This window comes from Acomys russatus, chromosome 14, assembly GCF_903995435.1.
Source record: "Acomys russatus chromosome 14, mAcoRus1.1, whole genome shotgun sequence".
Classification (NCBI taxonomy): Eukaryota; Metazoa; Chordata; class Mammalia; order Rodentia; family Muridae; genus Acomys; species Acomys russatus.
In genome coordinates, this window is record NC_067150.1 from 37,047,321 (window position 1) to 37,071,549 (window position 24,229).

The 24,229-nt window shown below is 50.9% G+C and overlaps 1 protein-coding gene and 1 pseudogene across 1 annotated transcript in view; one reads left to right on the forward strand and one right to left on the reverse strand.

Moving 5' to 3' along the window:
• The first annotated feature begins 3,273 nt into the window (after nt 1-3,273).
• The window catches only part of Dscaml1 (DS cell adhesion molecule like 1), a 315,683-nt gene continuing 294,727 nt past the window's right edge, over nt 3,274-24,229 (forward strand). The window contains exons 1-3 of the mRNA XM_051156333.1: nt 3,274-3,443; nt 20,767-21,084; nt 23,541-23,687. Of these exons, the coding sequence (XP_051012290.1) occupies nt 3,398-3,443; nt 20,767-21,084; nt 23,541-23,687 (511 nt within the window). The 5' untranslated portion in view covers nt 3,274-3,397. The remainder of the gene's footprint in view (nt 3,444-20,766; nt 21,085-23,540; nt 23,688-24,229) is intronic.
• On the reverse strand, nt 11,381-11,777 carry LOC127198396 (peptidyl-prolyl cis-trans isomerase NIMA-interacting 4-like; annotated as a pseudogene).

The window sequence follows — 24,229 nt, forward strand, 5'->3', positions numbered from 1 at the left end:
CTTAGATTTCTCTGTATTTCAGAACAATCCAGATGCCTCCTCTTCAAGGAGCAGACACAGTGAATGACCTCAGCCCTCAGGTAACACGTGGCCTAGTTACATGGTGAAATACTGTACACCAGCATGAAGGAGACACACATGAAGGGATCCAGGGGACACTGCAGGTGGGTGGAGAGAGAAGGCTCAGAGCTGGAGCAGCTGTGCTGTCGTCCCGGGCCCTCTCTGGCCCCGTCCCCTTACAGCAGACAGAGCACTTTCATCCTGTCTGACTTAGTGGTTTATTTTAGGCACAGCCTGACCAGGTGCTCTGGGTCAATAGGCTTAGTTTTAAATAACCGGATTCTTTTCCATGGCTTTCTCCTTCAGCAGGAAGGGACACAATGACAAAACGAGTCCCATAAGCTAGGTTGGTGACAGAAGGAGACAGGGAACAGGGCGGGAAAGAACACAAGTGGACTCTCTTACTTCTTGTATGGCCTCAGACAGGCGTATGGCTTCTCTACTCGGAGCCAGTTTCTCTACCTGCAAAGCACAACTTTGGGCCAGGTCGTGTCAATCACCCCCTGAAGTATGGCCTCCATGGTCTACACTACTTTTACAGACAACAAGCCACATTAAAAAAAAAAAAAAAAAAAAAAAGCATGAGCTTCTTGTTCAGAGTGCTGGCTTAGAGCTTAGCCACCAGGGAAGGCTGCAGAGCAAAGAGCAAGCAGATGTTGGGGTCCGGAGACCTAGATTTGGGTCTTGCTTTCAATCCTTCAAACCTGGTGATCTTGTGTGAGCCTCAATTTCCTAACCAGTTTTAAAGGAGCCTGATGAAACTTTAATAGACTTTATGGGAGTTACGCAGAGTGATTGCAGGTGAAGGCCCTTTAAATACCTAAAATACTGCACTGAAAAATTAAATGTGTCTGGCAGTTCCTTAAGAAGTTAAACATCCCCTACTCAGATCTAGCCAATGGACAAAACATTCTCCACAGTTGTGTGGAGAGAGGGGACTGACTCTGACACAAACTCTGGTGCCCCATATTTGGCCACTTCCCCTTGGTGGGGAGGCCTGGTGGCACTCAGAGGAAGGATAAGCAGGCTACCAAGATGAGACTTGATAGGCTGTGACCATATAGTGGGGGAGGAGGTCCCCTTTGGTCAAAGACCTAGGGGAGGGGAATAGGGTGAAAGAGGGAAGGAGGGAGGGAGGAACAGGAGGATACAAGTGTGGGGAAAACAATTGAGTTGTAATCTGAATAAATGAATTAGATAATAAAAAAGAAGTTAAACATAAAATTATGATACTATCCAGAAATTCCACTTCTGTTCTGCACCTCAAAGAGTGGAAAGTGAGGACACAAAGAGATGTTCTTACAAATGTGTTGATAGCACGGTTACTCAGAAGACCCAAAAGTAGAAGCAACCCAAGTGTGCATTTGATGACAACTGAAAAACCAACTGCTGTATAGACACACAATAGAATACTATACAGCCATAAAGAGGAACGGAATTCTGACATGTGCTGCAGCATGGCTAAACCTGGCAGACAGGAAAGGACCACTCATTATGAGGTACCTAGAATAGCCAAGTGCACAGAGGACAAGTGATGGTTCCAGAGGCTGGGGAGCGGTTGTTTAATGGGCAAAGAACTTCTGCTTGGTTTGATGGAAAAGATCTGGGCATGGGAAGTGGCAACGGTGGGACAATGTTGGGGCTCTCCTTTGTAGTAACCTTAACAGATGGCTAAAATGGGGGCTGGAGCGACAGCTCAGTTTGTAAAGTGCTTGCTGCGTGAGCATGGCACCCTGAGTTTGGATTTCAAGGTTTAATGAAAGACCCTGTCTCAAAAAAAATAAGGTGAGGAGAGATCTTTGGGGGAAATCACCTGGCATGGACCGGTGGCCTCCATGCACATGTGGGTGCATGGGCCAGCAGTCTTCATGCACACATGAGTGCACAGACCAGTGGTCTCCATACACACATATGTACACATGCACCTGCATCCACACAAACATGTACATACACCATACGCACAAATTTAAAAATGACTAAAATGGCAAATTCACACTTTTTGTATCTTACCATGTTTAAAAAAAATAAATGCATGGCTTTCAAATTTTAGTTTAAAACGTTAGACATATTTTGGCAAAACCTAGGAATGAGAAAACCTGGTTCTTTGCCTGAACTTGGGTGAGACATCTGGGGAAATAAAATCTCTTTCTGTTAGATGAAACAGCAGCACCCCCACCCCCCCCAACTCCTCCCACTCTTCCTACTATACCTCTCAGAAAGCCAGGTCAAAAGCACACACAGGTGGAGCTAGGTGGAATCAAGGTGGCCACAGGTTCTCAAGGCCACCTACCTGACTCTGGAGAGTTCCGGTGCTGGTGCTTGGTGTACCCTTCAGGCTACCTGGACCTCTTCCCTGGAACCTGTGAGGCCTCTTCTTTTAGAATTCAAGGGGGGGAACCCCACTTTCTGCAAGTCAACCTTCCACATCAGAGTCAGCTATGCCATGGCACCCTCCTCAGAGCTCAGCAGGGCTCAGCTTCCATTTGGTGACTGATGGGGTACCATTGATCAGTTTCTGCAAGGTGAGGAAGCTGTGATGACGGGGTAGGGTGGGGTGGGATGACAAAGCACGCACAGAACAGGCATTGCTACGCCTTTGTAAATGACTGCTTAAAAGCTCACAGTGTGTCAGGTATTAGTGCAAATCTGGACAATGCTACGTACGGATGGAGTGGACTGAGGCGGCTTCCCTAGGAGGTTGACTTGCAGAAGTGACTAAGGATTTAGGGCAGCACGTAGATTTGAGCTTTGGGGTGGAGAGCACCAAATGTCTTTTAAAGATCTTAGTCCAGATGTTGCCCAGAGCACCCATGCTCTCCCTTTTGTGGAGGGAAACTGAGTCCAAAAGAAATAGCAAGCAATGGCTTTGGATGACCTGGCCCGCAGGCCGGGAAAAACCCAGCGTCCTTGCCCCGTGCATGGCGGACTCTTGGCACATGTGTGACATATGCCTCTGTACCACCGTAGGCTCAAAGCCCGTTGGTAACAGGGACCCCTTGCCTCTCTCCCAGAGGAGCAAGATCGAGACTGTCTGGTCAAGGTCCCCACCTCTGTTCCTGAGCTTGTGGAGCTAAGGGACCCCCAGGCTCGGGCTGGAGTGGCGCTCACCACCCGGGGTGTCGCGGGGGGGCGGGGAGAACGGCCGCCTAGCCCAGCCCCGCGGATGACAGGAACCGGGGAGCCGAGGAGGGAGGAGCCGCCGCCGTGCGCTGGGCTGAGGAGCTGAGAGAGCGGGGCGCCGAGTGCGGGCGGCTGGGAGCGCGCTGAGCGGGGGAGAGGCGCTGCCGCACGGCCGGCCACAGGACCACCTCCCCGGAGAAAAGGGCCTCTTTATGGCATGTGGCTGGTAACTTTCCTCCTGCTCCTGGACTCTTTACACAAAGGTGAGACCCGCGCTGCCCGCGGCAGGGCGGTGGAGGCGGCGGGGCCAGGATGCGCGCGGTTGGAGGCGAGGTGCGGTGCCCAGTGAGCTCCAGGTGCCCGGGTGCTGGACCCACTCGGTGCATGGCGCTGGGTGGGCGCGAGGGGTGGGGCAGCTTCGCGAGAAGGGTCGGGTGAGAGTCAGCCTGGGACCGTTTGCCAGCCCCCCTGCGCCTGCCGATTAGGGGCGCGCCCTTGGGGGGCGGTGGCCAAGGAACCCCTGGTTTTCCCATCCCAGGCCGGCCTCAGTTCCTGGACCCCTCCCCCAGCCCCTTGCCAGCTCCCCGGGCTTGCTGGAACTGGGACCCCGGGGTGCCCTGCGAGCCAGGTGGTCCTCGACCGAGACTTCGTCCGGGAGCCCTCGGTAATTGGGTCCTCGGACCTAGTGAGGCTTACTCCTGCCGTAGCTTCGTGCGCCCCTTGACTGCCCTCGACCCCCGCCCTGGCGCAAATGCCGGCGCACCGCATGGCGCTTATCTGCCCCTGACTGGGTGCAGGGCTGGGAGAGCTGAGGGTCCCGAGAGGTAGGGGTTCCCTCGGACATCAAGTTTGTTCTTCAGACCCAAGAATCACCCTCACCTATGTCCCACCCCGGTACCCCAGGCGTTAGCTCAGGCTTCTCTGCGTCTTCCTGGCCACCTTAGGCAGCGCGCCCCAAGGTGCGAGGGCGCTTGGCTTGCTGGACCAGGGGACAAGTGTTCAGACGGGGGGGGGGGGGGGCGTGTCCCTTTCCCTAGAGAGAAAAGGTTGTTAGGGGTGGGTCCAGGTGTCCAGCATGTCCAGACTTGCTCCTGGGGCGCAGCGCACCTGATCTGAGAGGTAGCCGGGACTGAGGGGCTGGCGAGAGGCAGGCATTTCCGATCGTTACCAACCTGGGCACCAAACTGGGACCTGGGCAGCGCGGGCAGTTGAGGTTCCAGGCTGTAGCAGAGGACGTGCCCCGGGGCGCGCAGATGGCGGGAGAGAGAGGAGGCGGCCGAACTCCGCGCCCTTGCGCTGTAGAGCACAGACGCTCTTCCTTGGTTTTACCTGCTCAACCCTCTAACTTTTCTCCTTCGCGCCCGGAGGGCAGCTTCTCCTTCTGCCCGTTCTGCCTCGGTTGGCCTGGTCCAACAATAATTCTTGCCCCCTAGGCAATGGAGAAGAGCAATCAAGAGCCCGGGGGCGGGGGTCAAGTCCTCTACTGAAACCAGGGGGTGTCTAGAGTTTGCAACTTGCAGAGCCCAAAGCAATACCCAGTAGGTTGGGGGCGGGGCGGGGGACGGCAGGCTAAGCCTTATTTGTGAATATGGCCAGGTCAGAGCCAATCTGATGGCCTAGTCCACTGGGATTTTGCTTGGAAGATCCGGGTGCTGAGCAATGGGTGGCCCCAGATGGTGAGCAAAGTAATAGACTTTCTCAGGCCCAAGAGTGGGGGCCACTGGGTAACACGCCAAGGCTGGTCTAGCTTGCTTAACTCCTTGCCCCCTGAACTGACCCTCTCATCCCACCTTAGAGCAACAAGCTTGCCTCCTGCCCCCACCACACACGCACCAGTTTTCTTTCTTGGGCCTCTTCCTGCTTCTTTCCACCCCAGCAGGCTGGTTTGGCTCACAGCTTTAATTACGTTAATATTAAATATACATAAGGTGAGGAGCGGCTTTCTCTCTCCGTAGCTCTCACTCCAACCCCCATCTCTTTTCCATTTTGTCAGGCAAGAAACACAGACCAGAGCTGTGACCACACAGCTTTGTCCCCAACCTTGCCCCTGGGAACAGCCCATTTCTCAGCAACGGAGACCCCTTCACAAATACCTGCAGGACACCCCGCCCCCTCCCCAACCCGGGGGCTCTGCATTAACAAACGAAGCCCCAGTTATTTGATAGGGAAGGAACAGATGGGGGTGGGGGTGGAGAAAGGCCCAGAAGGCCACAGGGCAACAGCTGGAGGGGCAGAATCCTTTCCTACTCCAGCAGGAAGTTTGTCTTTGTGGGTAGACAGGAGTTACCAGGTATGGCGGCCTTTGGGCCTGCAGATTCCTGGCTCCCCTGCCATTCAAAGCACCAGCATCTGTGTTGGGCGCCAGGCAGCCTTGCCAGACAGGCCTATCTTTTCCTTGGTGCCTTAATTGGGTCTTAGGTGCCAGGCTGATCCCCAGGGGCCTGTTCTGCTTGGGGTGGCATGGTAGGTGGGTGGTGGAGGCGGCTGGGGGAAGATGTAATGTAGGGACAGCAAGAAAGATGGGGCGTGGTTTATTTCTCTCCCGTTGCCAGTCACCCCCGCGGCACCAAGGAAAATGTAAATGCAAATGTTCCAGCCTGTTACAGAAAACAATATCCTCTTGCAATAATTTGTACGTCCATCTGTGAGGAGCGGGAGGCGGCAGGCAGAGAGAAGAAAACGGGGAGATGGAGCATCCTCTGGATGGAATTAAGCAGTTATTGAATGTGTTTTAAGCTTCTGTTATTTCCACTCTTCTCAAAATACCTTTTTTTTTTTTCCTGAAGCCTGAGCTCAGCCCGTTTCCCCAGAACTAAACCGGGAAGGTGTTTTAATAATCGGTTATCGAGTCTCCAATAACTGCCTTATTATTGCCAAAACAAATCCAGGTCTGAGCAGCCAGATGAACCCCAGCGAGGCTCTCTCTGTTGTTACATCCAGCGTGCCAGCATCTGTGTTGCCCGAATTTGCATTTTTACTGTGTAAAAGAACAAGCTTCCTCGCCACTAAAATTCCTGTTTTCTAAAAGCCAAAATAATGGGTTGCATTGGTTTTTTTTTTTTTTTCATTTCCCACCCCAACCTCTCGGATGAGGACTCAGGGTTCCTCTCTCTGGAGAAGACCAAATTAAAAGCCTTTGTCAGGCCATTAAGAAAATCTCTAGCATTCTGTTCAGTGTCTAATTAAAAGGGGGGAGGTTTGCTGGGGGCATGTTTTTTAAAATCTCAAAGTGGCAAGTATAACTTAGGGGAGGTAGGCAAAGGACCAGTGAACATCTGGGAGAGGGTGGGCAGAGGGGGCCTGGCTGCTAGAATAACGCGAAGGAGAAGGCGATTGCCATGATGCCCGGCAAACCTTCCTGATGCCTCATTTTTCTGGGCATCAACACCAGCTGCCTTAATATATGTCTGCCGCAGAATAGGGAACTCAATTAGAAACAAACACAAAAAGCTGGTAAGCAGTTGACCCAAAGGCAGTGCTGAAGTTGAGCAGATATTGGGCACTGGCCAGAGGGGCTGTTTTTCTTTCAGAGAGGGTGGAGGTGGGCACACAAACAGTCAGATTTGGTCTGGCGATGGTTTGTTTGCTCAAGAAGCAGATAAGCTAGGGCTCCCCAAACACAGGGTGAGGGTAGGCACATCACAGGCATGGAGCCTTTGGCAGGGGGTGTGTACCATAAGAGCCCTTAGCTCCTCTGTATCTTTAGGGAGTCCGTCCTTGTGATTTGTTTGGTTCCCTGCCTTGGCTAGTGAAATATGACTTTATTTGTTCGGAGAGCTCTATCAGGGTGTTCAGGCCTTAGGCTGGAGACTCTCTGCTCCCCTATCTCCTTGGAGATGTTTCTTGGGGGGGAATTCAAAGTAGTTATGAGGAGGATCCCCTAGATTTCTGAAGTGCTTTCCTAGTCCCTAACCTAGTACGTTGATTGAAACCAGGGTACCAGAATAGGGTGAACTGCAGCAGAGATGGCAGGAGGCCAGGAACCCAAGAGCAGGCTCCAGATTTGCATATGATTTGCATGCAGATTTGCATGCTCACCTAGCCAGCCCAAGAGCCTAGCCCTGTGAGGAGCATCTTAATCCCAGCTTCAGTGGGCCTAAGCAATAGCTTCTTCCTGTATGGAACGTAACGGACAGGTGGGAGAGAGAGGCCTGGTAATGTTCATACAGTCTCCAAGTTTTAGGCCTACACACACTTAGTGCTGCCAGAGTAGCCCCATAGCTCTCACCTTCTGCACCCAAGATAGATAGTGGCACTGGGCGACAATGGGGAGAGACAACCTGAGGCAGAGCAAATATGGGGGTATAAGCTGTTGCTCTGTGCCTCAGAATTCCAGGAACCTACCTAGGGCCAGTACTAGCCATCTAGGAATGGGACATTTGAATGGAGGGAACTGGGTGCTTTGAGTTGTGGAAGACTCGTTGGTGGACAGGGTTGGGTTAATAGGTGTGGCAAGATGCTCTCTAATCCTTCATCTTTGGGAAGGGTGATGGCCTCTGGGGTTTCTTCTTTCACTGTGATTAAGGCGGTTTGGGCCTGAAGATGGTTCAGCTGGGGGCAGTGGGAAGATAGGCAAGGCTGTGTAGAGTTTGAGTAATACTTAAAGGGCAGGCACTTAAGAGAGCTGTGTGATTACGCTTGGGAAGCCAGCTGGGACATCTGTGATGGAAGCATGGCCTAGGGATAGCTTTGACTGTTCGTCTGGGCTCCTGAACGAATCTTACCTGCCTCTGAGGCTTCTGGAGACCAGAAGGGTCCTGGTCCACTTGAGCCCAGAGAGTGCATCTTCCAAAAGGTACCATGAGGAGCTCCAGGGGGTTAAGTGGGGTCTCAGGGGAGTAGGATTAGAAGGATAGACTGAGCTTTGCCCCTGCCTATTCAATGCTTTCAACTAGTGCTTTCATCTGGTTCATATTTTGGCGTGTGTGTGTGTGTGTGTGTGTGTGTGTGTGTGTGTGTGTGTGTGTGGTGTGATGTTGGGGTAAGACTGATCTGTCTTCTATGGTGGAAATTTGGAGCCAAATTAAGCCCTTTGTGCATATCTTAGCTCTGCATTCAGCAGGCATGAGACTTGGGTGTGGGGGTTTCTGAGCCTCCCTTTCTCTATCTGAAAAGGGAGACTAAGGAAGATAAAGTACATACCGTAGCCAGAACTGAGCTGGTGCTCAATACACATTAGGCCCCTCTGCTTCCTACACTGCTCCCTATTCCCACCTCAGCCCCCACCTTCATCCTCCTACCTTGACCCCAAAATAGATTTGGAAATCCTGCCTCTCCCGAGCAGTTGTATTAGTCAGTCACATTTCCAGCAAGGTCGACAGTCTTAATCCTTATGACAGTAAGAAAGATCAAATGATGGCCAAGACAGGGGACACAAGTTCCTTCCTTCCGTTTATCACCTCACAGGGTAGCCTTTGCATCTCTGCCTCAGCTCAACTGAGAAAGCTGTGGCCATGTGGACACCTGAGTGTCCTTGGGGACTCTAGCACCACCCTTTCCCCGACTCATCATGGCTGGTGGCAGCGGTGGAAATGGAGAGGGGGTGGTTGAAGTCTAGCATTTGCGGAAGCCAGGGCTGGTTTGTTGTCTGCAGTGAAGGCTGGGGCCGCCCGCTCAGTGTGTCTTTACCATGCTTGGTGTAGCAAAAGCAAGTGAGATGGATTTAATTCAACATAGAGTGTAAGCAAGCGCTCCTCATGGGGTGAGCCTTCCAAGTGTCTCTGGATGTGTCTTTCCCTGCTGGGTGAGCCTCTCTGCCATCCAGGTAGTCATGTGTGGAGAGAATACTCCACCTTTGGAATCCTGGTCACTCCTTTCTCTGTGAGTGATTGAGCCATAGAGAAAAAAGCACATGGCACAGAGGTCAAGGGATGCCCATAGTGGGTTGTAGCCTATGGCCTCTGTAAATGGGAGGAGGGGCTGTTGTGGGCACATCAACCCATGTGCCTCACTGAACAGATGTTTGTCCGGGGCCGCTGTGGCATGAGCAGCATTAGCCTTAGGTACCACCCGGGCTACTCCAGCTGCTACTCTCCTCATCTGTTCGGCGTCCGTCCCCATGCCCTTGCTCTACATGAAGCTTGCTCCGGCAGTTTCCAAGGTCACCGTCTTCATTAAGAACAGTTATTCAGATGCTAGCTGCATATTCATTAAGCTGGATTTTCTAAAGATGTGTGTGTGTGTGTGTGTGTGTGTGTGTGTGTGTGTGTGTGTGTGTGTGTACTCATATACACATGCGTGGTTGGAGAGAACACTCTCTGTGGACCCAGAAAACAAGCCTTTGATTTGTCTTATCACAGGCAAATTGAGAAGCTTCTAGTCTATAATCTGTAAGATGGGTAGAGTGATCGGTGTCCCAGCTCTCCCACAGGGCAGGTATTGCTACATGCACACAGGGATAAGGGGCATAAAATCAAATACTGTGTGGCAGTGCTTTGTACATGAGAGGAAGCAATGTATAGAACATACACATTTGAAAAAAAAAAAAAAAAACCACAGCAAAACAGTTTCTGCCCTGTAAATGTTATGTTAAAATTTAAGGTATAATTACTATCATTTTATCATAGATAATGAAGAAGGCCTCACAGCTGTTTGTGCCTGTCTCCTTTCATGCCCCCACTCCCTCACTCATGGATAATTTTCCTAGTTTTGTTTTCTGTCATTGTTGAGACCCATTGCATGTGGTGTGGAAAGAAACCCACTCCAGCTCCCCTGACCTCTCTCCTATCTAAAGCCCCCAGAAGTGACTGCTCCTGTAGAGGATCCATAGTCTTTTGTGAGAGTCCCACTGTGGTCATCTCATTGAAGGTTGAAGTACTCTCTACAATCCCTAGGAATCCTGCTGAGTCAAGGGTCATGGATACCCTGGTCTAGTGGCCTGCCTGGAGCCAGGGGCAGGATGTATGTGTGTGAAAGTTGGGGGGCAGCTATGGAAATAGGAGAAGAATTCAGGTGTCATGACCAGTAGTCTCCCAAAGTTGGAAGGTGCCTTGAGGGACATGGATTGTGACTTCCATCCAGGTTCAGCTACCTTACCAGCTTCCCCTTCCTCTTCTTTTCTATATCCAGTAGAGTAGGGAACATTTTCTTTAAAGCGGTTGTTTCCTGGTCCTGTGACTCTGCGTATTTTCGAGTGCATCCTTACACCCAGACCAGCCCTGCCATGATCTTGTGGGTTCTACTCTCATCTTGGCTCCAACTTTGGACCACAGATCAAGACGAAGGCCTCTTCCATTTGTCACCCATCAGCCACTTACAAGTGGACATCTTTCCCATCTGAGATTGCTCCTGTAGTCCCTCTGATGCTTCGTCAAGTGACACCATACTGTTTCATGATGCTCCAGTGTACCTGGGTTGCCAGGGGTGCTGAGCAGAAAGAACACTGGAGCCAGCGTTGGTCCCCGGTCCAGGCACTAGCTAGCTGTGTCCTTGGGGCAAGTGATTCCACTTCCCTAGGCTTTGTGAACAGAAGAGATTAGGGGGAAAAAAATCACCCCTTAAGTTCCTCAAGTGCTAACAATCTAAATCTGGGATTCTCTGGGGGACAACTGTGCTGTCTGAACTGACTCCCTAGGAAGAACTTTCTGGCCATAAGGGGCCCTCCTCTGACAGGCCTTGTCTAGAAAGGGCTGGAAGATTAAAGAGGCTGTCCGGCTGTCAGCTGTTACTCATAGCTCCTCCTGGAGCCGATGGTGCAGGGGCCTTGGAGGCTGAAGGATGGCGGCATCCTCATTGGATCTCAGAGCTCTCTGCGTGATGGGTAGGGGAGCAATGTTCATGTTAAGAATACTAAAATAAAAAAAAAAAAATCACAACCAAACCCACGCTGTCTCTGGTGGGAATGAGGAAGGGCCTGAACAGCTTTTCTCAATAAGCTCTGAAAGGGCGGTCATCTCAATGGCTGGAGCAGGGAGTCGCTGGCATTAGGTTGAGACAGAAATGAAACACCCAATACCTGAGATGACCCCGAGTCATGCAGAACTGCCCTATTCCAGATCGCTCCCCGATATCAGACACTCCTCTGCCGTGTGCACACCCTTGGAGACAGTCTGAATATAGTCTAGATTAGTGTGGCTGTGGGACGCAAAGGTGGACCTGAGGTGAAACATGGCTATGCATGAGAAAGTGGGCAATATGAGGAAAGAACTGATCTACTTATCCATAAAGTGGGCTTCCCCGCCCCCAGGTCTTTCATGTGATTTTATTTTTTCCCTTCAACCATAATAATATGATGTCCAAATTTTGTCTCAACTGGTGGGTCCATAACCACAGGCTTACCCATTCTACCTATAGGCAAGACAAATGCCACTTCAGGTCACCCAACCCAAGTCACCCCCTTGCCTGGCTTTATCTTCACTATAATCTGAGGCTACTTCACTGAATCTCTTCCTAGACTTTAACTTTTCTGTGGCTTCCATGATTTTGCAAGTTTTTTTTCCCCACATAGAATGTGTCTGGTCTTTATGGCATTGCCACCACCCTTTGGGCCCTTAGACTTCTTGTCAGGACTGTCACTCCCAGAGGCTGCACTTCCTTTTCCCCCAATTTCCAGAGCAACTTTTTCCCTTCGGCAGCATCTCTTGAGCTTGCTGTTGAACTCTCCAAAATGTTTTTTTTTTTTCTTTTTTTAATGAAATTTTGAGCAATAGCTGCATTGAAGACTTGGCATAAGAATGAAATAAGTAATGTAGCAAGAAAACAGTTCTTCATTTGTGGTTGCCTGACACTAAGGAGATGCCAAAAACAGAAAAAAGAAAAAAAAAATCAATGGCCACAATAGTATGAGGAATATGGCAACCCAGGTGCCCTGGCTAGTTTTGTGGTTGTTGCTATTGTTTTGTTTTGGTCAACTTGACATAAACTAGAATTATCTGGGAGGAAGGCCTCGCAGTCGAAAATGCCTCCATCAGATTGGCATGTAGGGCATTTTTAAAAATTAATGACTGATATGGGAGGGCCCAGGTCACTGTGAGGAGTGCCATTCTGGGAAGGACATATTGGTTTGGATGAAAACCAAAACAAAACAAAAAACAAGTTGAGCAAGCCAGTAAACAGCATTCCTCTATTTTCTGCTTCTGTTCCTGTCTCCAGGTTCTTGCCTTAATGTTCTGCTCTGACGTCCCTTGATGATGGTTGTGTGAGTCAAGCAAACCCTTTCCTCACCAAGTTGCTTTTGGCCATGGTGTCTTATTGCAGCACCAGAAAGCGGATCAGACATCAGGTGTGCCCAGATAGGAGGAAAACCAAGGGCAGCAGGCAGGAGACTTGGTCCCTGTGGCTTCATCTTGCCCAAGGACAACACAAAGTTGGGTTACCTGGGAAGCACTCCGGTGCCATCTGGGAGACTCACCCACCCCTCCCCAGAGCCTAGCCTTACACTAATCTCCACAGTGTAAACGAACCACAGAAGGGTTTTCTGGTGTCTAGCTGGTCCTCTGGGGTTTGGCATGTACTGGTGGTTGAGCAGAGATCCTCTGATTCCTCCCCAGCTGGGCCCAGTTTCCCCAGCTGGGGTGTGAGAACAATCAGACTCGCGCTACATAATCTGTCGGTCTCACCTGTAAACCTCTGTGTGCAAATGCATAGATGTAATCACCCTTGCACAATAATCTCTAAAACCTCTCCAGCCCTCCTGCCTAAGGGACTATGGGAGGCTGTTTACAGATGGGGGGCGGGGACGTCAGGGGAAGTGGACAGCAGTGGGATTACTATTGCAATGCTTGTTCAGCGATCACGCAACACTTCCTTTATGAACTCCAGTGCCAAATTTGGTTACTACACATGGTGGGACGGCTTGTCAGCAGACCCGCAAGAACTATGTTGCTGGTATATGAAACACAAGTCCAGTATGGGACATCTGCTTTCCCCACGGCTTGCTACTCTGATTGCGGACAGAGGACACTAACATCTAAAATAGCATTTCTGGCCTTATGACAGGCACGGGGTGCCTGTTGTCTAAGTCTCTGCATCTTTATCAAGCTCCCAGGTGATTCTTATGCATATTCATGTTTGTACACCACTGTTTGAAGTTATTCTTATCCTCATCCTCATCCTAGGTGCTTGGTAGATAGGCACAAGGAGTTGTTTACCTCACAGGTACTTCCTGCTTGTCTGCTATGACAATAATACTCATAACAGCCCCCCCTCCCATACTTGAGTGGTGCCAGACACTTACAGTCACCTGAAACTGTCCATGAGGTAGATACTGTCACCTCAGTTTCATAGAAACTACAGCACAGAAAGGCAAGGTTGCTTGCTTGGGGTTACACACATTGCTTGTAATGGATAAAGAAGGGATTTGAGGCCAGGGAGTGTGGCACCGGATCTATGGCTCTTTCCCATGGTGTAAGCTCTTGCTCTTATGCCCAGGAGATGAAGTGGTCTCAGGAGTTAACAGCCCAGCATAGTAAGAGGGTCCACCTCCCCCCTTGGTCCTGTCTCTCTTCTGGCCTTTGTATCCCTGAAGACCTGTCACCCTCTCTACCCACGCATGCTGGGCCTGAGCAGGAAGTACTCTTTAGAACTCTGGGTGCTTCAGGTGCCCAGCACTGGCGGACAGTCCTCCATTCAAAGTCTGGTGAATGAAAGGAGTAAACATTGCAAACGGAAAGAACTAAATGACTCATTGTCCCCGTGGAGGCGGCGAGGTGTTAATATTTCAGTCCCCTCTGGTTGTCACTTCTGATGATTGCTGATGATGACATGGGGTGATTCAGTGCATACCCCAGAGGAATGCCGGGAGTGCTGTAGGCTGCGGCCAGACACCCTCCCCACCCCAACTCCAGGCAAGTGGACAGGAGTCCACTGGTGTCGCTACAGGCGACGCCCGTGTCAGATTTCCTTTGCCAAACTAATCTCCCATGTGATGCCCAGCCAAGCCAAGGGTGAGCTAGCTGGTAGATAGAATGGATATGCAGGTTCTAGCTGTGGCCCTGGGGGCAGCCAGATGCCTGGGGGTGAGTTCTGGTTTAAAAATATTGCCGTGCTATTTCTATACTTCTAATCTCCTAGCGATTTGGAGCCTGTTTTATGAAACAGCGTCGGGGTGGTGCTCAATGCTACACGGGTAGAGAAGATTAAATGAGTTTAAGTCTGGACGTCTGTCACATGACAGCCAGGCCCATAACTTCCATTTTCTATTAAAATTCCATTTCCCTCTTTGACCAGAAGCAGCTTTGCTGTTGATCTGAATGTCTCTCTCTTTATTTATGAAGGATTCCCCCTGCCTTCTCTTGCTCTCTGTAAATTTGCTTGGTTCTGTCTGCAGAGGGAAGAAAGAGCTGGAGGGAATGACAGAGATTTAAGGGGAAAGCTGTGGTCTGCTGTCATGGGATCTTCTTCCCAACTGGGGTTAGTTTGGAGAGGAAGGTGGAGGAGAACTGCCATAAGGCTCCAGTCTAGGAACTCAGTACTGTGATGGGAGAGCTCAGCTAAGAAGCCCATGCCCTCACCTCTCAGCTGGACCCCTCTCTCCCTCCCTCCCTCCCTCCCTCTCTCCCTCCTTCTCTCCTCCCTCTGTCCCTTCTTTCTGACTTCTCTTCTGTTTCCTTACTTATTTATGACATATCTACCCCCATCCACCTATCCAGCTACTTACCTACCTACCTACCTACCTACCCACCTACCCACCTACCTTCCTATAGAATAGCCCTGTCTCCCCTTATCTCGTTCCCTCTCTGCTGAGGCACCGGCTCTTGATGTCCAGCCTGCTCTTCAGTTGCTGACTCAAGCCACCCCCACCCCCCCCGACCCTGCCTGAGAAGTTGGGAGTCCCTGTGCACATCACTGTGCCTTGCTGCTACCTTCTCTTCCTACCTGTATGATTTCACAGCAGTTACGACTCCCCTAAACTCTTTTTCACCATCAGGACTCTCACTTTTCATGGCTGTGCACATATTAAATAAAAAAGGGAAGCAACTGTGCCCTGTGCCCAGCCCAGCCTCCACTTGGGAAATGTTGGTCTCCTTTCTGGGACTCTGTACCATCAGCCATGCCAGTGAGTCTCCAGAGAGATGTCCATCCCTGAAAACTGTGCCTGGGATCTACTTGAATAAGAGCAGCCACCACTGTCAGAAGGCACTTGGACATCCTGCTTGGTGTCCTTTCCAGTTTGTAAACTCCACCTGCACCCTACAGTGTCCACCATTGACTGCAGGTTGCAGGCCACTTCATCTGGTTCTGCCTCATCTCCCCAATACTCCAGCTTGGAGATTCCCCCCAGACACACTCATCTCATGCCAGTCTTTACTATTGTCATATTGAGCTTCTTGGGGATGCCTCCTGGGCCAGCCTCCTACTCCCGTCTACTTTCCAGCTTCGTGAAGGCCAGCCTGTGGAGTAACTGACCCTGTCCATCCTGGCTTTTATCTGAGAGCCGTACTTAGCATAGTTCGTTCCCACACTCAGCTCTGTGCCAAGGCTTAGCCCATCTCCGGCTCTCCTTTTGGGAGATTTGAAAGGCAGCATCCTTCTCTTTTGCCTTTTGATGCCTCTGCCTTCCCTGGAATACTCTGGCACACTCAGCTGGTGCTTTGTGCATATTTCCTGGAGTGATGAAAGACCCTGGGAAGGGGCAGAGTAGGATAAAGAGCCAGCAAAGAGGAAAGTGGAGGGCACCTGGAGCCTCCAGGAGAGTTGGGACTTCCTGCTCCTCCACTCTTGTTAAAGGAGTTGAGGCTTCCCCTTCCATTTCCCCTGCTAGCAGCCCCATGAGGAAGGTATGACACCTCACCCTACTTCTTTTGGAGATGGGCACAAGGAGGCCCAGATAGGCTAAGCCACTTATTTGAGGTCACACAGCAGGTGACGCAAGCCCCCAGAAGACACACGGTTCTCTCAGGCTCTATCCAAGGCTCTGTGGTGCCTCATCTCCTTGCCCGGTTGTAACATCCCTGCTCTGTAGATCTCAACAGGAGTTGGAGCAGGAGATGAAGTCCCTGAGAGGCCACAGTAGACTCCGTGGGGTCAGAACAGGACCCTGAGTACCCGATGCTCCCCTCTGTACCATTGCTTCCACCTCTATTTGCCAGCTGACCTCCTGCCCAGATTTCCACTCTGGGAGTGAGTGGCACAGAATCCAGATACATGGTGGGCAGTGCCTCAGTTTCCCTCCTATGGGTTTGTTCATGCCTTTCCCTTGGCAGATAGGACAAGGCAGAATTAATGTTTATTTAAGGCTTCTGCATTTTGAGATGACAGGTGCCTTGTGATAGTAAAATATGAACCCAACCTAAGTGCAAAATGCTATTGTTTTACACCTGAGGGTGATGTTTCATGATAGCAATGCACTGTCAGAACCGTAAGCAGAAATGAATGGTGTGTCTAATCCTCCCCAGCTCCCCCATACTCGGAAGACAGCAGCTCGCATCCTGGAGTGGGAGAAATATGAGGCTCCTCGTCTTTTGCTATAAATCTGTTGTTGCATCAGCCCTGACAGGTGGCTGGACAATCCCAGTCAATTCATCAATTAAATCTACCCATTTGTAGCTTCTGGGAACCTCGTGTCCTTGGCTCTGGGAAGAGCCAAGGCCTCCAAGTGCAGGAGGGCTGTTGTCATTGTGGCTGATGCTGTTGGTGGGAGTAGAAAGGGTTGTCCTCAGAAGCAAGGAGAGGGGGAAGGGACTGCTAACAAGAGGAGACAGGAATGTGTGTTTCGGTATGGCAGGGATCGGGGAAAGGGTGGACAGGGTTTTGTGGTTTGGTTCATGTCCAGCTTGACCATTCAGTAGAGCAAATAGGTGTACCTTCTGCTTCTGATGTGACAAAGTTGGGTTCCTGTTCTCCCTCCTACTATGTTGTGTATGTTTAAATGAGTCAATTAGCTTCCCAGTCTTCTCAGCTTCTTTTTCTGTAAGATGGAATTATTATTATTATTATTATTATTATTATTATTATTATTATTATTATTATTATTAATTCTCTTTAGGGCATTAAGATGAAGAACAATAGCTACCTATTACTGATGAAAAAGAAAATGATCTTAGTGGGTCTGGCTAACAGTGAAGTCAGTGACTGTCATCATTATTATGTAGGTTTTGATATCACAGAGGGCCCTGTCCAACTTACATCACTTCCTCAGACCTTTGCAAGTATTTGGGAGCCTTTTCCCATGTACTGGACACTTCCTGGATTCCTTTCTGTCTGACAGCTTTCTCAGTTTTCCTAGGTCTGTGTGTTAGGCACAGTGGAGAGTCATTCTATAACTTGATGGAGCTTGGCTCCTCAGATCCATGAGGTTGACATGGTGGAGGTAGCTGAGGTATTAGGTCATCTCAAAAAGCACCCGGAAATGCAGAGGGATGTATGCCCTGCTTCCTAAAGCTAAGGACTGCCGGAATGCCCAGTCTACCAGGAGCCACTTCCAGGGATGAGAGGGAGGGGGAGGAGAGAAGAGGGGAGGATAGGCGAGAGAGGTGAGGAGAGCTGAGGCGAGGTAGGGAGAGGAGAGACAAGGAGAGGAGAGGAGAGGTGAGGAGAGGAGAGGTGAGGAGAGGAGAGGAGAGAAGAGATGAGATGAGAGGAGAGGAGCAGTGAGGAGAGGCAAGGAGAGGTGAGGCGAGGAGAGGAGAGGTGAGGAGAGGAGAGGAGAGACAAGGAGAGGTGAGGAGAGGAGAAGAGAGGAGAGGTGAGGTGTGGAGAGGAGAGGAGAGGTGAGGTGTGGAGAGGAGAGGAGAGGTGAGGTGTGGAGAGGAGAGGAGAAGAGAGGAGAAGAGAGGAGAGGAGAGGAGAGGTGAGGTGAGGTGAGGAGAGGTGAGGAGAGGTGAGGTGAGGTGAGGTGAGGTGAGGTGAGGTGAGGTGAGGTGAGGTGAGGTGAGGTGAAGTGTGGTGAGGTGAGGTAAGGTGAGGTGAGGTGAGGTGAGGTGAGTTCATTCCTGGGCAGCCCAAAATGGAAGCTGGTGGCCTGGTTGTGTTCGAGGGCAGGCAAAGCCCCTCTTTATTGCATTGATCATATTGCAGCTACACACTGCCTGTCAGGAAAGTAATGCTGGGTCAAACTGCCTGGGTGGGCATCCCAGAGGTCTCACTTACTGCTTGTGTGAGTCTTGAGATAGTCATTTCATTCTCCAAGTGCCTCGGTCTCCTCCTTTGTAGATTGGGATAACGGTGGCCACGCAGTCCCAGAATGTTGGGAGGAGGATGCCATGAGGCCATAGAAGCAACATGACACAACTGAGATGCTCAGCAAGTACTTGTTGAGTGCACCTTGGTTGGCAGGGCCTCTCAGAAGGTGAACATGGGGGCCCCACATATGGATGTACTGAGGAGTCTTAACTTGTAAAATGGCCTGATCTTATAGCGTGAGGAATATTCCAGGCAGAACGGAACCTGCTACAGAGCTTCTCCCTGAACAGACACACTCAACCATGGACTATTACAGGGAGGCAGTGTGAGGAGATTGCCAAGCAATGCTGCCTCCCCCAGAGCCTTTCAGCCATTGAGGGTGCAGGGCCTGGTGGGAACAGCAAATGCATTTTCTGCTAAGAGGATGCCCCTGACACTGCAGCCAGGAGTCCATGGATGGTTTTTTTCCTAGCACAGCTGCTAATGGCTTCATCACGGCTTTTTATGAGATGATGTGAATTGCTTTGGCCAATGAGGCTTAATGGCCTTCCTCAACGACCTGCCTGGTATATTCTCCCTAGAGGCTCTGCTCTGAGTTAAGGCAAGAATATTAATACAGTCCGGATGTGGGCTCTCCCCCTCCCCATAAAGTTGTGGAAATTGAGGTCAAGTTGGGTCCCCCACAACGTTCTTTAAACAAGCAGCAGCAGCCCATTGCTTACTCCTTCATCTTCCTGGTGGAGAGGGACCAGCTTCCAGCAGGAGACCAGAGGGCCGGGGGGGGGGGGTTCTCTCTTCTTCTGGGTCGGCCTTCTTAAAGGCCAGGCCCCTGAGTAGGGAGGGAGGGCCCCCGATTCCTGCAACAGGGCAGGGACAGGAGTTTCCACAGCCTGGTGCTGGAGTGGGAGGAACAGACACTGCCCTTCCTGACAGGTGGCCCTGAGAGGGTTTCTCTGTGGTGCAGGGCTTTGGAACAGCAGTGCATTAGGGATAGAAGGGGTCTTCCCAGTCTTGTCCACCCTGCTTACCTCCCAGTTGAGAAAGGCAGATACACGAGATCAAAGGGGAGAGAATTCTGTAGACAGTTAAGGCCAAGACTGGCCTGGCCTTTTGTTACAGATCCAAAGGTCATCTGAAACACACTGAATAGGGACCAGATGACCTTAAGGGATCCAAGACAGCCCTCAGGGATTCCCACTGCCTTCCATTCCCAGGCTGGCACCATACTTCCTTCACCCCTTCTTCTCATGCTGTGGTTATAGGCCCTTTCCCTGTCACCTGCCGTGGATTAGGAAGAGCAGAGGATCTTAGCAAGGCCTCCAAACTTCAACTCTGCAACCATCCTATGCTCATGGTCAAGCCCCTAAGAACCCCAAGTCTATCAAAGGGGGATATCCTGGCTAGTGGGTTTTTTCCCCAACTTGATACAAGTTAGAGTCATTTAGGGAGAGTGAACCTCAACTGAGAAAATGCTCCCACTAGGTTGGCCTGTGGGCAAACCTGTGGAACATTTTTACTCTATTGGTGTGGGAGGGCCCCAGATCCCTTTAGGCGGACCCACCCCTTGTAGGCTGAGTAAGTCACAGGAAGCAAGCCAGTAAGCAGCATTCCTCCATGGCCTCTGCTTCTGTTTCTGCCTCCAGATTCTTGTCTCGGCTTCCCATGCTGGTAGACTGTAACCCATAAGCCAAGCACACCTTTTCCTCAAGTTGCTTTTGGTCGTGTGTTTTTTTATCAAAGCCATCAAAACTCTAATTAATATAGGTGATGAGAGAGCTGCAAGACTGGAGAAATGGCTCAGTGGTTTAAAGTGCTTGTTCTTTCCAAGGGCCCCAGACCCAGTACCTAGCACGCACATGACTCACAATCATCTATACTTCTAGTACCAGGAGATCTGATGCCCCCTGGCCTCTGTGAGGACCACACATGCATGTGGTGCACATATACACACATACAGGTGAAACACTCAGAAACAAATACATTATAACACATAGAAAGAAACAGAGGAGGAAGAGGAGAGGGAGCAAGAGAGAGGGGGAAGGGCAAGGGACAGAGGGAGTGGGAGAGAGAAAGGGCCATCTCCCCCTTAGGACTGTGCAAGTGGGTTAAAGGAATGGCTAGGAGTCAGGCTGCAAAGAGTAGGTGCTAAGTGACTACAAATCTAGGTATCTCTGTCTCTTCTGGTGTGTGCATTGCCACAGTAGTTGGTGACTTTAGACCCGTGGTGCAACAGGGCTTGCAGCAGTCTCTCTACACGGACTTGGTTCTACACAGTCAATGAGACTTTTGACTTATGCCATTCCTGTACCGACTAACCTAGAAACGCCTATAGGACAGGAAGTGTCCTTTCTCCTCTTTGCCAGTGTCTGGTAAATAAAACAGTGCTCAGTAAGTGATTATCGACTGGCTGACACTTGAAGGTTGGATGAATCCGTGTCAACCAGCAAGGCTTCCAATGAATGTTTCCCCGGCAGATGACGCTAACCGCTTCTTTCTCCTTGCCTCCCTTGCCCCCCCCCCCCACAGCCCGCCCTGAGGATGTCGGCACCAGCCTCTACTTTGTAAATGACTCCCTGCAGCAGGTAACCTTCTCCAGCTCCGTGGGTGTGGTGGTGCCCTGCCCGGCCGCGGGCTCCCCCAGCGCGGCTCTTCGATGGTACCTGGCCACGGGGGACGACATCTACGATGTACCACACATCCGGCACGTGCACGCCAATGGAACTCTGCAGCTCTACCCCTTCTCCCCCTCCGCCTTCAATAGCTTTATTCACGACAATGACTATTTCTGCACTGCAGAGAACGCAGCCGGCAAGATCCGGAGCCCTAACATTCGCATCAAAGCAGGTGAGGGACCAGAGGGACCTGCAAGGTACCTTGATGGGGGTTGGGACGTAGAGGGGGCGGGGCTTCCTTTGAGGTCTGGACACAGAATGCGGTAGGCGGGCTGGCGTTATGAGGGTATATATGTACTATGCACGCAACAGCTCAAAAGAAACATTTACTTGTGTGCTTGGGAAGAGGGGGTGCCTCGTCTACACATTCAAAATGAGTGTCTACCTAGCACAGGACTGTACGGGAGTTAGGTGTGACAGCACTGACCACTGAAACATTAAAAAAAAAAATGTTCCTTGAATTTCATTTTCTAACACCTCCTGTCCCTCACGGAGAGTGCACATTCCCGTATATAACTGAAGCGATTTCCATAAGGCTCAAGCTTTACCCAGCACAGAGATATGCACAACAGATGCCACAGCACCTTAGAAGTCTTGCTTCTTTCTGTGGTCTCTGTTCTCCTCAGGACAGCCACTCCCCGGACTTGGAATAATTTGGATGTTTTACCTTGCCCGTGCTTTATAGATGGAGGCACAGTTTGCCTTTTCTGGGATCTTCAGCTCACTGTTCTCATCATGGAATTTTTCCTCGCCGTGGTGTGTGGTGTGTGGTGGAAGGTCACCCACTATCAGGGATGTGTAGTGTTTCACCACGTAACTAGGCCACATGTTATTTGTCCACCCCACCATTGATGAACTGTCATTTAAGTAATATTCCATGGCGGAAAACCATAGCAGTGAAAGAGTTGGATCTTCCGAAGAGACTGTGGTGATAGAGAAGCCAGGGTGGGGTGGGAAGGCTGATCTCTGTGGTTCAGCCCTGGAAGTGAGCGGATGGCTTTGATCGGATCTTTTTAACTAGGACATTGCAACACACTATCCTTCCGATACAGTAGCAAGTGCCTCAGGTAGCAAGTAAGCCACCCAAGTGCAGGCTGTGCTTTCCTTATAGGGGCACCTGGGTGCAAGAGGCCAGCCAACCATGTAGCTCCAATGTGCTATCTGCCCTGAAGATGAATTGGTCAGGCCCAGGTGGACAGTTCCTAGGAAGACCAGCAGGCCTAGTGGCAGACCCTTCAGGATGAGCTCTGCAGAAGAACAAGGCTGCAAGCATCTAAGCGCAGGGCTGAGAAAGACTGATGGTTGAGCCCTGTCTGTGCCCTTGGGTAGCTGGGGGGGGGGGGTGTCAACTGTTGGCCCTAATGCTGAGGCAGGGGCCTACTCTCCCATGCTCCTCCAGGTGTCTTTTTGGTATCAGGTCCTCTGCCTTGTCTCTGGCTCCAAGTACAACCCCAACTATTGAGCTGGAGGCCTTGAAGCCTGGATTTAAGTTCAGTTCTAGCATCTATATAGGCAGGGGCCCTGGGCTAAAGGGAAAGGCCATCATGTGAGTTAGAATCAGAAGTCTACAAATGTTTCTTACTGGGGACAGTTAAGGAAATTGAGGTTTAAAGGTTAACTTTCCTGCACCCCAATGGTGCTCAGAGGGCAGGGCCTCTTATGTTCACCTCGGCTGCCTCCACTCCAAGACCCCCAGGGTCTGTGAGTAGCACAACTCGCCCATGACCTTTACCACTCCAGCACTCTTGGGGGTCAGCTCCATCAGGTTTCTTTGTGAGAGTCTGTGGAGTAATGCTGCCAGACCCATGGGTAGGCTGGACTGGAGCCAGAGGGCCAGGCTCTCCCCTCCTCCCTTTCTTCCCTCCTCTCCTTTCCTCTTGCCTGGGGAAGAGGGAGGATGAAGGCCTGGGGAGGGCCAGGTCCACTGGAAACACAAGCAATTGAAGAGGCTCTTGATGATGCCAGAGACGCTGCAGGTGCGCTGCTTCGGGGGAAGATGCCGGGGCTCTAGGTGTCACCCTGGCAACCATGGCAAGGAGAGCAGAAGGGCATGCTGCCCAGGTGTCTGCTGGGGACAAGGCCGGTTGGCTGGGGGCTCTGGATGTCCCTGCTCTGCTTGGCAGAGAAGGGGGTGGTGGAAGGAACGAGCCCCTGGCAGAGGCCAAACTGAGGAAGACGGGCGAGGCAGAGCTCTGCATCCCACTCTTAAGGTAGGGTCATCCCACCTGCAGGATGTGATTCATGAGTGGCTGCAGGCAGACACCACGTGAAAAATGAGTACAGGGCTAGGAGCAGGCAGGAGTAGACTCCAGATGGTCTTAAAATCAGGACCAAGGTTGGGCTAGAATAGTAGTGACAGGAGGTAGGAGGGTGGTAGGGGCGTGGGGACTGTATCTGTGTCTCAGAAAACCCAGTTTCAATTATTCTCTTCTATTGCCCACTAGGTACTACCAACCCCATGAAGAGCCCAATATCTAAACTACATTTCCCAGGAAGCATTGGAATAGATGCACACTATTGTTAGCTCACACAATCAGGGTTTTATTTTTTTCAAGGGATGATCACTTTGTCAAACGCACTTTCTTCTCTGCCATGGCCTTGAGACACTTTTCTTTCAATCTCTCACAGTTTTCAGGGAACCTTACACCGTCCGGGTGGAGGATCAAAGGTCAATGCGTGGCAACGTGGCCGTCTTTAAGTGCCTCATCCCCTCTTCAGTGCAGGAATATGTTAGCGTCGTGTCTTGGGAGAAAGACACAGTTTCCATCACGCCAGGTAAGGAATCCTGGGTGGTGGCTGACAGAGCTGCCGGGGTGGTAGATGGTGCTTGAATTAGTCTATGAACTGAAAAAGACTGTGGCAATGACTTTAGGGACAGATCTGTCACTGCTCTGTGGAGTTTTGGCGAATGGGTATCTTTGGTGTTTATCCGATCATCTCTGTGTGGGATGGTAAAGCCCATGTGCTGAGGCCTGTGCTGCCTATAAAGGTCCCACAGACACAGGGCGGGGCTGCCACTAATCAATGGGCTTCTCCTGAACGTGCCCTGGTTTATGAGGGCCTTTGGCAATCTCTCCTGTGAAGTGGAGCACAGGAAAGATGGGGCACATTTGTACTCTGTGTGGGACTTTGGCAACGTGTCTGGATATTTGTGGGGCTAGGCCAAAGGAAGTGTGCAAACAGGACTTTTACTTCCCCATGCATTGTCTGAAATGCCATAAGACTCCTCTGACTGACACTGGAAATGGGCCAGTACTGAACTGTAGGCTCAGAAACTCTCCATTGGCTAAGATTCACCTAAGAAGGATTGTTCTTCC